The following is a 15,931-nucleotide window of genomic DNA, read 5'->3' on the forward strand; positions in this document are numbered from 1 at the left end:
CTTCAATTAAATCCAAAATGTTAAAACCTTTATTTTCAAATTTCCAATCTCACGAAAGTTTTTTAACCAAAATTTTTCGTAAATCAATTTTAGGAAGATAACAAAAACATTTTTTTTTATTTTTCTTCCAAATTTTTTACATATTTTTATTTTTCAAATATCATATATCAAAATTTCAACTTTTTTTCTTAAAAAATAAAAACAAATATATACTCTGTTTACTAAATCCAAACAGATTTCCAGAAACTGCTACCATTGCAATATCCTTGTATTCACATTCTCTTCTAAGGTCAGTGGAAACTGAAAAATGGCGCTCTCATTTGCAGTTGTAGCTTCCTCATCTTCAATAATGTGCAAAGCTACTAACGCCAACAACCATTCGCATCTTCAAGACTTATCGTACATCAAACGCGCCGCCCTTATATCCGACAAGTCTGCTGGGTTTACTTCCCCGCACCCAAATTTTGGATGCGTTATTGTTACACCCTCGGCCGAGGTGGTTGGGGAAGCTTACTTGTATGCCCAAGGTACAAAGCCGGCGGAGGTTCTGGCAGTTGAGGCCGCCGGCGAACGGTGTAGAGGCGCGACCGCTTATGTTAATATGGAGCCTGGAGATTGCCATGGGGATCACACCGCCGTCTCCGCTCTTGTTCAGGTTTTAATTGCCTTCTTTTTTCCTTTTATTTTGGGGATGAATTGAAGAGGTTGTAGTATCTCATAGGGAAAATTGAAATAGCAACCACGTAGCAATGACTATAATACCAAAATTGATTTTCCCTAAAACTAGTTTATGAGTGAATGTGTTTTCTGCATTTACAAGGATCTGTCTATTTAGTTTTTATTACTAAATTTGCATGTTTTTTTGGCATAACAAGGACTGAAATTTAAGGCACTAGGTAATTTGTCAAGTGGCTAATGTTTGATAGATCTATTTACAATTATATAATCTGCTTTGATATTTCATTTAGAGGTTTTTGGGTGCCAGAACCTAAATGCCAAAGGGACTGAGGCCTAGGTCTTAGGTGCACCGTGAACTCCTCTAGAGTTAAAGATGAAGTGAAGTTGAAGTCACTATTGAATGATGAAATTAGGAGTAGATAATTCTGTAAGTTGGAGCCTTTGGAAATCTTAGAGACTTAATTTATAATTCTTTTTTAAGTCCCGGTTGCTTTGATCCTGTGTTGTTTATGATTTATTTGGCTACTTATATTATGTTTCTGAATTCCATGATTAGTTTCTAGTAGTTTCTTTCCTCTGCTGTCGCTTCACTTAGCAGAGATAACTTTTTTCCCCCGTTTTTTTCTTTAATTTTCATATTATTATGTCAGTTGCTAGATCATTGATATTCTGTAAATTAGGCAGGGATCACAAGGGCTGTTATTGGAATGAGGCATCCTCTGCAGCATCTAAGAGGAAATGCTATACGTGCATTTAGGAGCCAAGGTTTGCAGGTTGATGTTCTTGGAGAGGATATGCAAAGTAAACTTGTGGAGGTATAACTTTTAAACTGCATGTGGGGCATGTTTCATTTCCACATTTTTTATTCTTTTGCCTCACAAATCCTGCTGGGTAGAGTTTTGATTCATCAAGTTATTACCATAGTAATGTACACATTTCTTTCTTGTTTCCTCCGCTTATTTAATCTGTTTTCCTCCCTTATTTGGGATACGATGTTCTAACAATGATTTAACTTGCATCTGCTGCCCACCTGCATGCGTTTCTCTTATTGGAAGACTTATTATGCATACCTATAGCTCCTTCCATCTTTTATATCTCTGCAACTGATATATCTGGATCACAAGTATTGTTTCATCATTATGGTTTCCTTCTGGATTATGTACATCCTTGATCGATGTCATACTTGATCTCCATGCCTCTACCTTGTCAGAGGGAAAGGAGAAAACCATTATCTGTAACTGTTTGAAGAATATAAGTGTTCTGTTTGAAAGGTTTCAAGTTGATTAGCAGATTCAAAGCCTATGCTGCAATCTTTCTTTCATCACTTATGATGAATAGAGTTTGTTGATAAACGGTCTTTGGTTTACTGATCTGATTGGGGTTATGTATTCTATAAAACAAAGTTTCAGGAGAAGAAAGGGAATAGCATGTCTAATGGGAATGCATCGAGTTAGATGGCAAAGTATCGCTGACCAGGGATTGCAAGTTTCCAGAAGATTATAGTTTGTGAATGCTTCAGATGTCTTTGTGTTCATCATCTATTTTTTGCTGGTCTATCAATATTATGATTTGTTCTTGTATTCTAATGCTGCCTATCAAATGAAAAATGCTTTCCATTATACTTAGTATATCAGAACTTTGTATTGTAGGAAGCTCGAAAGGCATGTCTCCTTGTCAACTTACCTTTTGTTTATAGAGCTGCTTCTCGTGTTCCATTTTCTGTTCTCAAGTATGCAATGACCCTTGATGGTGAGTATTATGCATTAAATAAATTTAGTCTTTGTTTTATCCTTCATTTTTTTCTTTCACTTTAATTGAAGGTTGTTAATTGTTTTCTTACTTTTGAGCTAGCTGTTAAATATATGGGTCACTTCAGACAGTGTTTCTTGGATGGAATAGGTAAAATAGCTGCAAGTAGTGGACATGCGGCATGGATAAGTAGCAAGTTGTCTAGGAATCGAGTTTTTGAGTTACGGGGTAGAAGCGATGCCATTATAGTTGGAGGGAACACTGTGCGTAGGGACAGTAAGTATCATGAACACCACCTCTGCCCCTTTGGTAATAAGGTGGCGGGTTAACCTCAGAATGTTTGTGTATTCCCTACTAATTCTTTTATTTATGTAGACCCAAGACTGACAGCAAGACATGGAGGTGGGCATATGCCAATTCGAATTGTACTGTCTCAATCGCTTGATCTTCCTGAGGAGGCAAATCTTTGGGACCTATCTGATGTATCTACTGTAGTTGTAACACAAAGGGGAGCAAGGAGGAGTTTCCAGAGATATCTTGCATCTAAAGGAGTTGAGGTAGTGGAGTTAGACATCTTAAACCCTAGGGATGTAATGGAATATTTTCATGACCGTGGATACCTCTCCATTTTATGGGAGTGTGGAGGAACTCTAGCTGCATCTGCTATTTCATCGGGTGTAATACACAAGGTTATAGTTTGGTTTTTAATTTTTATTTACTTTAAAGGTTCTGCTGGATAGAGCTAATCATTTGGAATTCTATGTAGTCTCAGACCTTTCTCTTTCAATAGGATATCAATTCTTTCTCTGGCTCTTGTATGTGTTCAGTATCCATATTATGGATTATATGTTTTTGCCCTAAAAATTGGGTGAAAATGTCATTCAACTGATAATAATAGTTTATACCCCAACATCTCTGTCTAGAAACCTTCCGACTTCTTCAGGAAAGACAACTATGTGCCAGTTTAAGTCTTTCTATTGCAAGTTTTAGTCTGTGTTATGAATCAAGGATTCCTCAACCTCTTATGGCATAGAGATTTAATTCCAAATATTGCTTCTGCTACTTGTCTCTTATCCATTTATCATTTTGGCCTTCTGGTTGTAGGTTTTTGCATTTGTTGCTCCTAAAATTATTGGTGGGAAGAATGCTCCTTCTCCTGTGGGTGAGCTTGGGATGGTTGAGATGTCTCAAGCACTGGATTTGATTGACGTTTGCTTTGAGCAGGTTGGTATCTTTAATGTTTTTTCACTGTTATTGGTAAATGTATAAATAGAGTAGTGACTTTATAACAGCAGCATCAACTATAACAATGACAAAAGCAACAGCAAAAAACAGGAAATGCTATTTTAAGTTTGATGAAATGATTGGTTTATTTCATTGAAGCATTGTGTGGTATGATGAGTTAGGGGCAAGTCAGAAATTTTAGTCTATTTCCTCTTTTTCCTCAACTAGGTCAGGTGAAGTGTTTTTCGAGATCAATGTGTCCCACTTTTTATTTGTCTGTGTATTTGTTTCTTAAATGTTGTGAGGGAAAGAGACATTTTCTGGGGGGATGACATAAAGTACATTTCATATTATTCCATGTTCTGATTATGTTTCCTGTTTGTTGTCTTTGGGAATATGAAAAATTGCATTTCAAAGTTCAAACTAATAAATGGAGATAAATGGGAACATGTATTGCTAGGTGATTGTGGTGGTTCTTGTTATTATTATTATTATTATTATTATTATAAGTTCAAATATTTGAGCAAGTATGATTGCTATTATGACCTTTCCTCTGCATGCCCCATTTGGATACGTCTGTACAGCATATTTTTCTGACTTCATATTCATATTTGTGTTGCATCTTTTGCTTCTTGCATTTGAACGCAGATTGGACCTGATATGCTCATCAGTGGATTTCTTCAGCCTATACCAGATTTAACGCCCACTATTCCTTCAGAAGATGAAACCTTTGCTATTGACCCTACTGTTGCTCCTTTTGAGACAAGCATCATATTCTTCTATAAAACATGGGATCTTTATGGCGCCTTCTCAAATTTTTCTCCTCATCCAATTCAAATGCCCGATGAAGATGGTAATTATGTCACTTGGTTTAGCGTAGAGCATTATTACCAGGTATTGCCCATTATTTGGAAGCTCCATTACACGTAACCACGTTTACATTCATTAAAGCTCTCTTGTGCTTTTAGGCAAACAAGTTCATCGGAGTCAGCAATCCTCTAGCACAGGATTGCATAGACAAAATAAAATCAGCAAAAAGTCCAGAGGAAGCAGCACGACTGGGAAGGCTAACACAGCGGCGACACCCTCATCTGGTATGCTTAACTGAAAAATTCGAACATTCTTCTAGTCCTTAAGGTTGCTATTATTGCTTAAAACCTCATTCTAAATGTTACAAGAATGCCTATAGTTTCTAGTTTATTGTTGTATGCCCGGTTTTGGAGGAAATTAGTAAGCTCCAACATGTGTGCTCCGTTTGGGGTGGTTTGGATTGGTCTATACAGGGATGACCAAATCTGCTATTCATTCTATATAGCATTCAATTATGGACATCTAGTGGTTATGGTTTTTAATCGATTAGCAACCATTAAGAGTCCTAGAAATTGGTTTTGGCATAGAACGATACACTGTTATTTTCGGAGCTGCAAAATTCTGAAAATTACAAGTTATTCCACTTTTAACACTTCTAGGAAGTCTAGGATCCATCTTCTATCATATCAAATAGTTTATTAAGGCCAGTTGTGTCAAGGTTGCCTATCTGTCAGACTCTGACCACCTCTGAATTATGTTACTTCATTTCTGTTGAACTACTCATGTCCAACACTCATGTCCGACACACGGACATGACCTTCAAGGATCCTCCAAATACATGAAAAAAATTGGAGAAATCTGACTGTACCTGTATTGGATGTATATTTGTCTCCAACTCTTTTAAAGGTCTAGGATCTATCTTCTATCTATTATATCAAGTAGTTTATTGTGCTCCATTTTTCTTGAATAAAGCCAGTTTGGTCAAGGTTGCAAATTTGTCTGGCTGACCACCTCTGTGTTATGTTACTTCCTTTCTGTTGAAGAACCCATGTCTAACACTCGTGTCCAACACATGGACATGAGGATAGAGCCTCCTAGGATCTTCTAAATACATGAAAAAGATTAGAGAAATCTGACCGTACCCATATTGGACACATCTACGACACTCACACCCGAGTCTGAGTAACGTAGCCTTGGAGATTACAGTTTTCCCTGACGGAGCTAAATGATGCAGGTGAGATCTGATTGGGAAAGTGTGAAGATTGATGTTATGTATAGGGCACTAAAATGCAAGTTCTCGATATATCCTCACTTGAATTCCATGTTGCTATCGACTGCCGGGTCGGTCCTAGTTGAAGCTTCGCCTCATGACCTTTTCTGGGGTGGTGGGCGGGATGGTGAAGGCCTGAATTATCTTGGCAGGCTGCTGATGAAGTTGAGGTCAGAGTTTCTTGGTGAATCATCTGCTGCAAGTGAAAACACCTGCATAGCTTTATGATGTACATAAAAATGAAAATAAATGAAATTGATCCTGCATAGACCCACATTTGATCTGTATTGTAACAATTTATATTATACAAAGAAAGTTTAGGTTAAGTTTTGAGTTAAAATTATCATAGTATTGTTTTCGGTTGGAATTTTGTTTTCTTATTCTATCAGAAAATGCATTCGGTTTCGAACTTATTCAATTTGATCCCTTTTAAATTGACCATTAGTTTAATCATTATGTATAATTTAACTGGTGTACAAGTTTAAATATAGCACAATAGAAAACAAAAGTAGATTAAGAATTAGAGTAACTCCAATTTGTCAATATGCCTTTTAGAAAATTGGACCAAATTTGTCAAAGTAGCAAAAAGAGGTAGGCATTAGATGAGAAAATAATAAAGGGTAGATTTTTAAGGAAATTAAGTACAATTATAATCATAAAAAATACATATTCAATAACTATAATTACATTCAAATTAATGCAAAACATAATTGAATTGATCATAAAAATATATCCGGACTTAAATAAAAAAAATTAAACAAATCTATTACATAATGTGATTTAAGTCCAAAAAAAATCTAAAAGTACCTAAAGAGTTGATGCATTATTCGAGCCTAAACTTTGCAATCATTCTCTTGGATTTTTTTTAATCCAAATTAATTTTTAAACTTGATAATTAATCTAATTTTAAGGCTTAAACTAGACAATTATTTTCACATTCAAGTTTGATTTTTTTTTTCAAATTAGTCCATAAAATCCACATTGAGACTTAAATTTTTTGTCTCACATTTTTAAAGAAATGTTATGGATTAATTTGGAGAAAAAAATAATTGTCAATGCGAGAACAAATGCTAAGTTTGAGAATTAATTTTGACATAAAAAAAATTTACCCTAATGCGAAAACAAGAACAAAAATTGCCAATTAACCTAAAACTAATTAATATGGCTCCCTTAACAAATTAAAATCTATATAAATTATCTACCTCCAGCAGCTTCAGTGAAGAGCCAAAGCGGAAAACCCTAAAACAAAATGAAGTACAACCCTCGCGTCTCCTCTTCACGGCGCAAGAACCGTAAGGCCCATTTCACGGCGCCGTCAAGCGTCCGCCGACTCCTAATGAGTGCTCCACTGACATCGGAGCTGCGGTCCAAGTACAACGTCCGGTCCATGCCGGTTCGCAAGGACGACGAGGTCCAAGTCGTACGTGGAACATACAAAGGCCGGGAAGGGAAAGTGGTTCAAGTATACCGTCGCAAATGGGTGATCCACATCGAGCGAATCACTCGGGAGAAGGTCAATGGGTCAACCGTCAATGTTGGGGTCAACCCTTCGAAAGTGGTGATTACGAAGCTGAGACTCGATAAGGACCGGAAGAGTTTGTTGGACCGGAAAGCCAAAGGAAGGGTTGCCGCCGATAAGGATAAAAGTACTAAGTTTAGTGCTGAGGATATTATGCAGAGTATTGATTGATTCATAACAAAAAAAAAGGGTTCTTTTTTATGTTTTGCGAATTTCAACTTTTTTCAACTTTTGGATGGCTTAATCTTATTATGTTATAAATTTTGTGCTACTGTTTTTGCGATTTTTTTTTTCCTTATTTGAGTTTAATTCTAAAGAAAAACTGAATTTGATTTGATAATTATTGAATTAGGTTTATAGTATGAAATTATATTTTTATCCTTGTTATTTAGAAAAAGTTTTAAGTATGAACAGATTTAATCGAGTTTCTATTCAAGTTTGAGTATGAAAATTAATAAATAAACTTAATAAGTTTAATTTTGAGGAGCTTCATTAAGTTTTGAGTTGAACTCGAGTTTAAAAATTGATATTCGATCGAGTTGAAATCTAATATCTAGCGTTGAATTTTGTGTTGAGCTTGAGCTCTCAAATTTGTGACTATTTAGGTTTGGTTTGACTTGATTATACTATTAATTGCAAGATCAATTACTTTGTATTTCGAACTAAGTTGAAATAATTTGGCTAAATGGTACAAATTAAGGTTAAACTTGCTTTATTCCAATAAGGGTTAAACACTTCAAAATGATTAAATAAGAGTCAAATTTTATTTAAGAGTTAAAATACGAGTTTTCATAGTAAAAGTATCATGAATGTTCATTTCAACATGATATATCACATGTCATTATTTAGTTATTTCATTAATCAGATTAATTTTTAATAGTACAAATGATTAATGTATCCTTTAGTCTAATGTATAATAACTAACTTACATATTTTTTTAGTAATATAATATATTTTATCATTATACCTAATCATTTATTAATTTTTCCACAAACTTGAAGTAACGAAAATTGATTAAAGTAGGTAACCTAACTTGAGGATCAAACAACTTTAATAGATGTAATAAAAAAGATGTTCAACTGTAATTTAAAATATAGTCAAATAGCATATGTAATGCTTACTCATTTGGCCTTCCAATACTAGGGGTGAATATCTGACCAATTGCTTCCAGTGCTGTCACATCCCAACTCTCAGCATGCCGTACAATCAGAAATTAAAGTTCAACTTAGTTATACACAAATAATCATTTAAATAATTAAATAATGCCATTGATAAAAAAATAAAAGCTTTTTTATCTTACTTTAAGCTTCTCATCCAATTCATAGATGGTGCTTCCATTAACTGAAATAAGAGGCCTCCATGGAAGCTTCAGGTAGGTTCTGCAAATAAAGATACATATTAGCTCAAAAGTGACATAATAATGCTCAGCAGATATCCAACATATTTAAATAAAAGAACTTAGAAAAAAGGGTCATTTTTGAAACATAGTCATATTCGATATAAACGTGGAGTCCAAGTGACATAGATATTAACCAAAAAAAAAGGTTTAGCATGGATTCAGTTATCTCTAAACAATATCTACTTTTGTAATAAGCGATTTAGATATAATATAGATGAACCGGAAATTGACTGGTATATCGGTTCGGATGAAGGAGTTGAATCGGTTTTTAAGTAAATCTCTTAGAATCAATTCAATTGGTAGTTGAATTATTTTTATTTAATAATTTTTTACATTTTTATGAATTTTTAATAATTTATTTAATCAGGCTAGACAAATCAAAACCCAATGGTTTAACCGCTTCAACCACCAGCTCTGTCATAGTCTTATTCGTAGGCATCGGTTTCTAGAGTGATTCAGACACATTGGGATACTATGAATTGCAGCAAAACCAGATAGGATATGAAAGTGAAGCACCTTAATCTCCAAGTTGCCGCTACAAAATCTGTTTCCATGTTGGCACCCTGCAAATAGAAAGCGTATACCTTGTCAAAGGAAAACATTGGGAGGATCAAAGGAAGCAACCCAATAATGCAAATTTATAAGTAGCTGAGAGAATAAAAGCACAATTCAATGCCTTCTTGAAGAGACATTTTAAATACTAGGGTTCTAAAATATATTCAAGGTAGAATCCTTCTGTCTGGAGTAATGAAGACTTATAAGGATGTATTATGTGCTTAGGTCTCCTTGATATCCACTAGATAAGTTGGAAATAGTGCAGGTGGTTTAGCTAGTGTGTGAATCTTGGGTTTTAAATGTAAATGTACGCCTTTGAACCCAAGCTTAACCACCTCTGTTGCTTTCTATTCAAGCCATGAGATCGACAAAGGTTCTGCCTAAGCATTAAGGAAAAAAGGTTGGCTCTATGAAGGCCTTGAAACAAGGCGGTTCCCGTCTAGCAGGTCTTTTCGTGGTGTGAGCTTCTAATGATCCATATGAGATAATCAGAACTAGACCACATAGTATCTCTACCACTGGATAAAAAAATGGCTCTTGCTTGAAAATGAGCTAACTGCAAATGATCTTTTATATAAATAGAATTTATATGTGTGTATGTGTGTGTATATTCAGTTAAGTCGGTTCCAAATAGTAAAGAATGATCTACCTTCTCAATCTTTTGTAATCTAATTGAAGGGCTGTCAAAGAAAGGAACAAGCAATTTCAAATTGCGAGAATACAGCTCCTTACCTGAATTTACCATAGACCATAAATGTTATTTAAATTTTGAGACAGTCGAAGGTATTTTACCATGATTGATAGAAGAATCAAATATTAAACTGTAAAAGCATCATGCATGCACATGAGAGTGGGATGACAAGTAGCATTATCTAGGTATATCAATTACCAATTGTACTCCAAGCAGATTAAACTACAAGAAATGACAATAAACTGATTTCATGCTGATATATGTTCTATTTTTCATATATACAGAAGTAAACGTCCTTAATTGTTGGAGATATGTTGGAACAAATAGTTCTATCAAAACTAAAGCTACTCATCTGTTTTAAGCAAACGGGTTCATTTAGACAAGCTAGTCAGTACAAACAAACATATAGTATCCCAATAAATAGTTTTCACAAGAAAAAGGTAGTGAAACCTTTTCGTTTTAATTCTCCATCTTCAAAAGCATTTCTAAGATTCTCATGTAATATATTGTTGTAGAAATTCTTGTTAGTAGTTTTCAATGTTAGTATAAGGACTCATAATGAAGAAAAATAGATTTTCTAGAAAGTTGCTATGTTATGGAAAAATGTAACTTGTGCCATAAGTTATGTATTGAGTGATTAAAAAACACAATGTGCCTATATAAAACACAATAATGTTATTTTCACTATTCTGTTTTTGTTGTTTTAAAACTTGTATTCTAAAGACAAAATTAAAGCCTTAACAGCAATGAATCACGCTCCAAGACTATATCTTATTTCTCTCAATTTTTCTTTCTTGCACCACAAGTTTTCTAGCAGTTCTCTACAGAAGTTTGATAGCTTAGCTACGCACAACTCAATGCTCAATGGATTTATTCCATCAAAACAAAACGTATTCAATCATTGGATTTCAATATATCTCAAAGGTTTTTTTGCGTTGATAACTCCTTAGCACACCTATTAAATGCTATACCAAGAGCAATTAAAATCTTAAAGAAAGTGACATTAAAGCATGTCTTAAAAGCCTTATTGTCCCATTTTCAAACGCTCTAACAGCATATGTTGCATCTGACGGGGAAACTTCCGTTTTTATTAGAGTTCTAGTCCACTGCACAAAAGTTTGCATACATTTCCAATTGAGTGTCAAAAAAGACATTAATAAACATTCCAACATGCTAGACACGGCAATATAAATCCCATTTATGACATACAACTTTGATTCATCTAACCTCGGAATCGAATAGTAGGATCTTCAAAGAGACAATCTTCAGCATAGATTGCAGAACTGAAATTTCCTGAACAGTAAGTATAAAATACACCATTTTCAAATAGATTATTTTAAGTAGCTACAAAACTGGTAAAAGTACCATGAAAGCCCTCGTGCTTGGAGTCAAATTGCATTTTGCCTCTTTTTCTAAAAAAATGGGCAAATTAAGTCTGTACTTTAAATTGAAGAGCAAACTAATTATTTTTGTTAAAAATTTCATCAATTTTTACTGTTAAAAACTAGCGTGGCTGATGAAAAATCAGCTTGTTATACATGGTGTGCCATGCTACCTCATGTAGACATAGAAATAGATGTAATTTTTAATAAAATTATTAGTTTACTTTTTATCTAAGTTACAAGAACTAATTTATTTATTTTTTTGAGTAAAGGGAGCAAAATTAAATATTTAGTGCAAAGGTAATTTTACCTTACAGCATGAAAGGTAGAAAACATAGCAATGGCTATCTTAGGCTTTTGCTATTTTCCTATTACCATTTGCCTATGGATAGTGACTGTTCAAGGACGGAAGAACAGTAAGAAGTCTATTTAGATACACATATTTTTAATAACTAAAGAAAATCAACAATATAAAACATCTTTCGAGAAAGAAATCACGAAAATCACCCCCCCCAAAAAAAAAAAAACTTGAAAGATCATTTAAAATTCGCAGCAAAATTAGCAAAATAAAGAAAAATTAATCAAAAGTATACCTGTAACAAAGTAAGCATTCTCATAATCAGCTTTAAGGATTCTTAAAACATCATCAATATCGGAGGCTGAATTTTCATCTCTATCCTCAGTCTTCAATTGGTAATCAGCTCTTCAAGAAAATCAAGATGGTAAACAAAATTATCAGATCATTTTTAACCTCTAATTTTGTTTTGCCTTTCAAAAGAAAGAAGGGGGGGGGGATAAAAGTTAAATTACCTGTTGCCTTGGGCAGAAGAAGAAAAGAGCCTAAGCAACTCAGTAACACCACTCACTGCCAGTCTTAAAAGCGGCGGCGTTCTAGTTTTATTTTCATTTTCCGGTGAAACTGAGCAGCAACACCACCGTGCTCCGCCGTGGACTCTGTGTAAATTTAACGGTGATTGACTGGTGGTGCGGTGGAGATGTAGAATCGGATTTGGACCACAAATTCCCGCCATTCCTAACTCCCTGCTTATTATGGGCGTTTATTTTTATTTTTTAAAAAATATTAGGAAAATTATAAACCTCACTTAGAGTGTCCACTAAAATTATGCCACGTAAGTAATTTGAAATGAAAAGTGAGAGCTAATTTCACTAAACATCCCCAAATTATGGTCTTCATTTTAAATTGGTCTTTAGATTTTAAAAATTTCTAAGGACATTCCCAAACTTTCAATGTTTTATCAATCGAGCCCTTTCATTATTAAAACTGTAAGTTTTATTGTTAAATGATATGTCAAATCTTATGTAACTAAATTTAAAATGAAAATTAAAAAAAATAGTGTCAAATAACTTTTAAAAATAAAGAAAACTGAGAACAAAAAATGAATGATAAAAATTTTGTAAAAACTTTTAAACTAAGGTTTTTAAAACATCTATTTTTACCATATTCATTTTTTTAATTTCTTTTTAAAGTATGTTGCATAAGATCTTACGTGTCATTTAATAGTTGAATTAATAATTTTAGTAATAGAAAGACCTAATTGATATAATCCCAATAATTTAGAGATGTAATTAGAATAATTTGAAACTTTAAAAATAAGTAGAATAAAAATTATAATTTGAGAATATTTCGCTCAAATTTATATAAACATAAACTACCTTTCGCCCGGCTCCATTTTCGCAAAACATTTTAAATTGGTTAAAATATGCTCCAAGTCTATGTACTTTTCACGTATTTGAAATTTAGTCCCTCTAATATTATTTTAAATTGGATAATATTTTATTTGGCACTTGAGTTTGATTTCATTGTTTAATTTGATACCTAGACCAAATGGAATCATATGAGCCAGTGAATGTTTGACACATATGCTCTAGTAAAAAAATGCAAGTACGTAATTGGGACAAAAGAAAAAGCTTAGGTATCAAATTGAACATTAAAATCAAAATCAAGTACTTAACTAAGACAAATAAAAATATAAGTATCAAGTTGAAAAAACTCAGGTACCAAAATGAATATTGAAGTCAAACTCATGTACCACCAAATTGAATATTGAAATCAAGTTCAAGTACCGAATAGTATATTAACCCTTTAAAAAAGGGATGATATAATTTTTGGCCTCCAAACTTAGCAACTAGGTTTATTTTTGTACTTGTATTTTTTTCTACTTTGGCACTTGAACTTGACGACTAGGTCCATTTTGATCTCTGAACTTTAAAAATATAAAAGTTTGGTGATGTATGACTTTGAGATTGTGGCAAATTATCACTTGAAAATTAAAAAAATTATATAGATTTCAAGTGATGATGTGGTATAATTAGAGTGTCGCATTTATTGTTTTAATGATTAAATTGGTGGTTGAACAAGTCAAAGCCGCCTATTCCCGTTGGATTGGTTCGACCGCTGGATCAACAATAATTAAAAAAATAATTGAAATTCTAAAAAAGATTATTAAGCCATTTCAACCTATTCAACTCTTAATTTTCAATTTTTACCAATTTCAATCAAAGTTTGGGTCAAATGATTCAACCCCTTTGTTTAGACCATTATGCTAATCAATTCTCAATCCGTTTGATTTGGTCATGTTCCAGTAACACTAATCACATAATCAAATCTTAACAGAATCTAAATTTAGAGACCAAAATAGATCTAACTATCAAGTTCAATAACAAAAATGGATAAAAGAAATACCAAAGTAAACCTAGTTCTTTCACACTCTTGTATAGCACCCTTTTATATCTAAAGACATAGATTACTCACCTCTAAGTTCTTCTCCTAAGAACTTACGCAATAAACGAAACGTGTTCACTCTTTCAAATGCACTCACGAAATAAGTTCCACTATGATGAGTGCTCTAGATACTCAACTACGAAACCTATACAAGTCTCTCAAATATATAAAAGTTCAAGACTTACTAACATATTAAAGATTAAATACAATCCAATCCCTATGAAACAACGATTAAAATATCAAAATACAACATATTAATAAAGATTAATAACACCAATAGTATCTCGATCCAAACTCCACAATCCAAGTGATTCGTTTACTTGATCCGATCCAATTCAATTTTAAGAAAAGTTGCTTTGAATAAATTGATCTTCATAGTTGAACATGTATATTTCCACAACATCAAACATTATTCAACGCTTAACGATTTTATTTCGAAAATTACCAACTTCAAATACTACAAGTTATAAATCTGTTGCAATATGAACCATAGTGACCACTTCAATTGATTATTCGTTAATCATTTCCAAATCACGATGATAATAATATGATAAAATTATATAATTAAGTATTAAATATCAAACAAGACACTTTATTACGAACTTGAAAAATTCAAATTGAGGACTACTATAACAATTATAATTTTTCTATGCTTTGGTAGACGACAAAAAGGGTCATTTCAAAAGAATTTGGACGTCATGTGAAACATTTATAAAGTGGATGCTTAGTTGTGGACTTTCCATTACGATTAAATGCCGTTCATTTAATGATATGTAACCGGAACACGATTGAGGTTGACAAGTTTTAGGACAATGATGGAATGCCTGTCAAAATAATATTTTACATTGAATTTTCTTTTTCTTTTTTTTTTTTATCAAAGCATCGTAAAGATAGATGATGGCGATAATGACAAATTGATTCTTTTTGATAAACCATTAAGGTATGTATAAGAATTTTTAGAGAATGATCTTCAACAATCGTTATTGATTACAGATAGGACAAATTAGTTGTGGATGTTATCTTAAATATATTATCTAAGCTTTATATATTTACCAAAACAAAAAGATCATCGATTTTACTCTTATATGTATGATTACCGTATACTTATTGAAAGACTAGTACTTATATAATTTTATCCGAAATTTTATTAAAAATGAGAAAATATAAATTATTATCCATAATAATAATAATAAGAAGAAGAATAAAAAAGACCATATAACATCTCTAAACTACAGTGCTCGTTTTAAATTGGTCTTTAAATATCAAATCATTCTAATTATGTTAATTAGGTCATTTCGTTATTAAAATAGCTAATTCAACCATTAAATGAGATGTTAAATCTTATGCGATATAATTTAAAATGTAAAATTTGAGAAAAAATAAATATAGTAACAAAAGAGTTAATAAATTTTGTTTTTTGTTTTAAATCTTAAATAAAAGCTTTATAATAATTAGATTTTATTATTTAAAAAAAACCTCTAACTAAAGAATGACCGGTTATAATCAATAAAATTATTATTAATTAGATAAAGTCAGATTCATACATGGTATCAATAGCACACATAGTTATCTAGATTTGGTTGGATCAAGCTCGAACTTTAAATATTAGAGCACAAGTTTACTTACATTTTAAATAGGGTTTTTTTTTCTAATTTTATTTTTCAAATTAAATATTTTATTTAAACTCTCAAATTTCGATCAGTAAGTGTGGTTTTCATTCATTACAACATAATGGTAAAAGTATCATGGAGGACCTTGCACTAGGAGTTGAATCGCATTTTGCTCGTTCCACTAAAAGAAATGAACAGATTAGTTCTTATACATTAGATTAAAGAGTAAATTAGTATTTCTTATTAAAAATTTATCCATTTCCATTGTAAAAATTGGTATAACTAACAGAATAACAAAATA

General features: G+C 32.6%; 3 protein-coding genes across 9 annotated transcripts; 2 read left to right on the forward strand and 1 right to left on the reverse strand.

Moving 5' to 3' along the window:
• Nucleotides 1-221: 221 nt before the first annotated feature.
• Nucleotides 222-6,098, forward strand: LOC107928372 (riboflavin biosynthesis protein PYRR, chloroplastic). Of its 4 annotated transcripts, none has more exons than XM_041075213.1 (9): nucleotides 222-655; nucleotides 1,359-1,493; nucleotides 2,328-2,427; nucleotides 2,578-2,703; nucleotides 2,803-3,116; nucleotides 3,532-3,651; nucleotides 4,300-4,504; nucleotides 4,620-4,745; nucleotides 5,696-6,098. In XM_041075213.1, the coding sequence occupies exons 1-9, from the start codon at nucleotides 308-310 to the stop codon at nucleotides 5,704-5,706; spliced, it is 1,485 nt and encodes a 494-aa protein (XP_040931147.1). In that variant the 5' UTR covers nucleotides 222-307; the 3' UTR covers nucleotides 5,707-6,098. The 4 variants fall into 4 exon arrangements, with proteins under 4 accessions (XP_040931147.1, XP_016715066.2, XP_016715065.2 ...); XM_016859577.2 differs by having other exon boundaries at nucleotides 2,803-2,984; nucleotides 4,300-4,545; XM_016859576.2 differs by having other exon boundaries at nucleotides 223-655; nucleotides 4,300-4,545.
• Nucleotides 5,793-12,325, reverse strand: LOC107928373 (uncharacterized). Of its 4 annotated transcripts, none has more exons than XM_016859584.2 (8): nucleotides 12,088-12,325; nucleotides 11,871-11,980; nucleotides 11,123-11,188; nucleotides 9,854-9,936; nucleotides 9,166-9,212; nucleotides 8,551-8,629; nucleotides 8,372-8,439; nucleotides 5,793-5,927 (listed from the first exon to the last, which is right to left on the reverse strand). In XM_016859584.2, exons 1-8 carry the CDS (start codon nucleotides 12,306-12,308, stop codon nucleotides 5,921-5,923), a joined length of 681 nt encoding a protein of 226 aa, XP_016715073.2. In that variant the 5' UTR covers nucleotides 12,309-12,325; the 3' UTR covers nucleotides 5,793-5,920. The 4 variants fall into 4 exon arrangements, with proteins under 4 accessions (XP_016715073.2, XP_016715072.2, XP_016715071.2 ...); XM_016859583.2 differs by having other exon boundaries at nucleotides 8,372-8,457; XM_016859582.2 differs by having other exon boundaries at nucleotides 5,813-5,951.
• LOC107928374 (60S ribosomal protein L26-1) lies at nucleotides 6,934-7,533 on the forward strand. The gene has a single exon (XM_016859585.2). It carries the CDS (start codon nucleotides 6,981-6,983, stop codon nucleotides 7,419-7,421), a length of 441 nt encoding a protein of 146 aa, XP_016715074.2. The 5' UTR covers nucleotides 6,934-6,980; the 3' UTR covers nucleotides 7,422-7,533.
• Nucleotides 12,326-15,931: the final 3,606 nt, after the last annotated feature.

This window comes from Gossypium hirsutum, chromosome A08 (genome assembly GCF_007990345.1).
Source record: "Gossypium hirsutum isolate 1008001.06 chromosome A08, Gossypium_hirsutum_v2.1, whole genome shotgun sequence".
NCBI lineage: Eukaryota > Viridiplantae > Streptophyta > Magnoliopsida > Malvales > Malvaceae > Gossypium > Gossypium hirsutum.

Coding starts and splice junctions, on each gene's coding strand:
- LOC107928373 (XM_016859581.2), bottom strand. CDS start 12,308: ATGGCGGGAATTTGTGGTCCAAATCCGATTCTACATCTCCACCGCACC. Junction 11,189..11,870: donor GAATGCTTACTTTGTTACAG/GTATACTTTTGA, acceptor CTTACTGTTCAG/GAAATTTCAGTTCTGCAATC. Junction 8,630..9,165: donor GCGGCAACTTGGAGATTAAG/GTGCTTCACTTT, acceptor CTTTATTTGCAG/AACCTACCTGAAGCTTCCAT.
- LOC107928372 (XM_016859576.2), top strand. CDS start 308: ATGGCGCTCTCATTTGCAGTTGTAGCTTCCTCATCTTCAATAATGTGC. Junction 1,494..2,327: donor TGCAAAGTAAACTTGTGGAG/GTATAACTTTTA, acceptor TTTGTATTGTAG/GAAGCTCGAAAGGCATGTCT. Junction 4,746..5,695: donor AGCGGCGACACCCTCATCTG/GTATGCTTAACT, acceptor TAAATGATGCAG/GTGAGATCTGATTGGGAAAG.
- LOC107928374 (XM_016859585.2), top strand. CDS start 6,981: ATGAAGTACAACCCTCGCGTCTCCTCTTCACGGCGCAAGAACCGTAAG.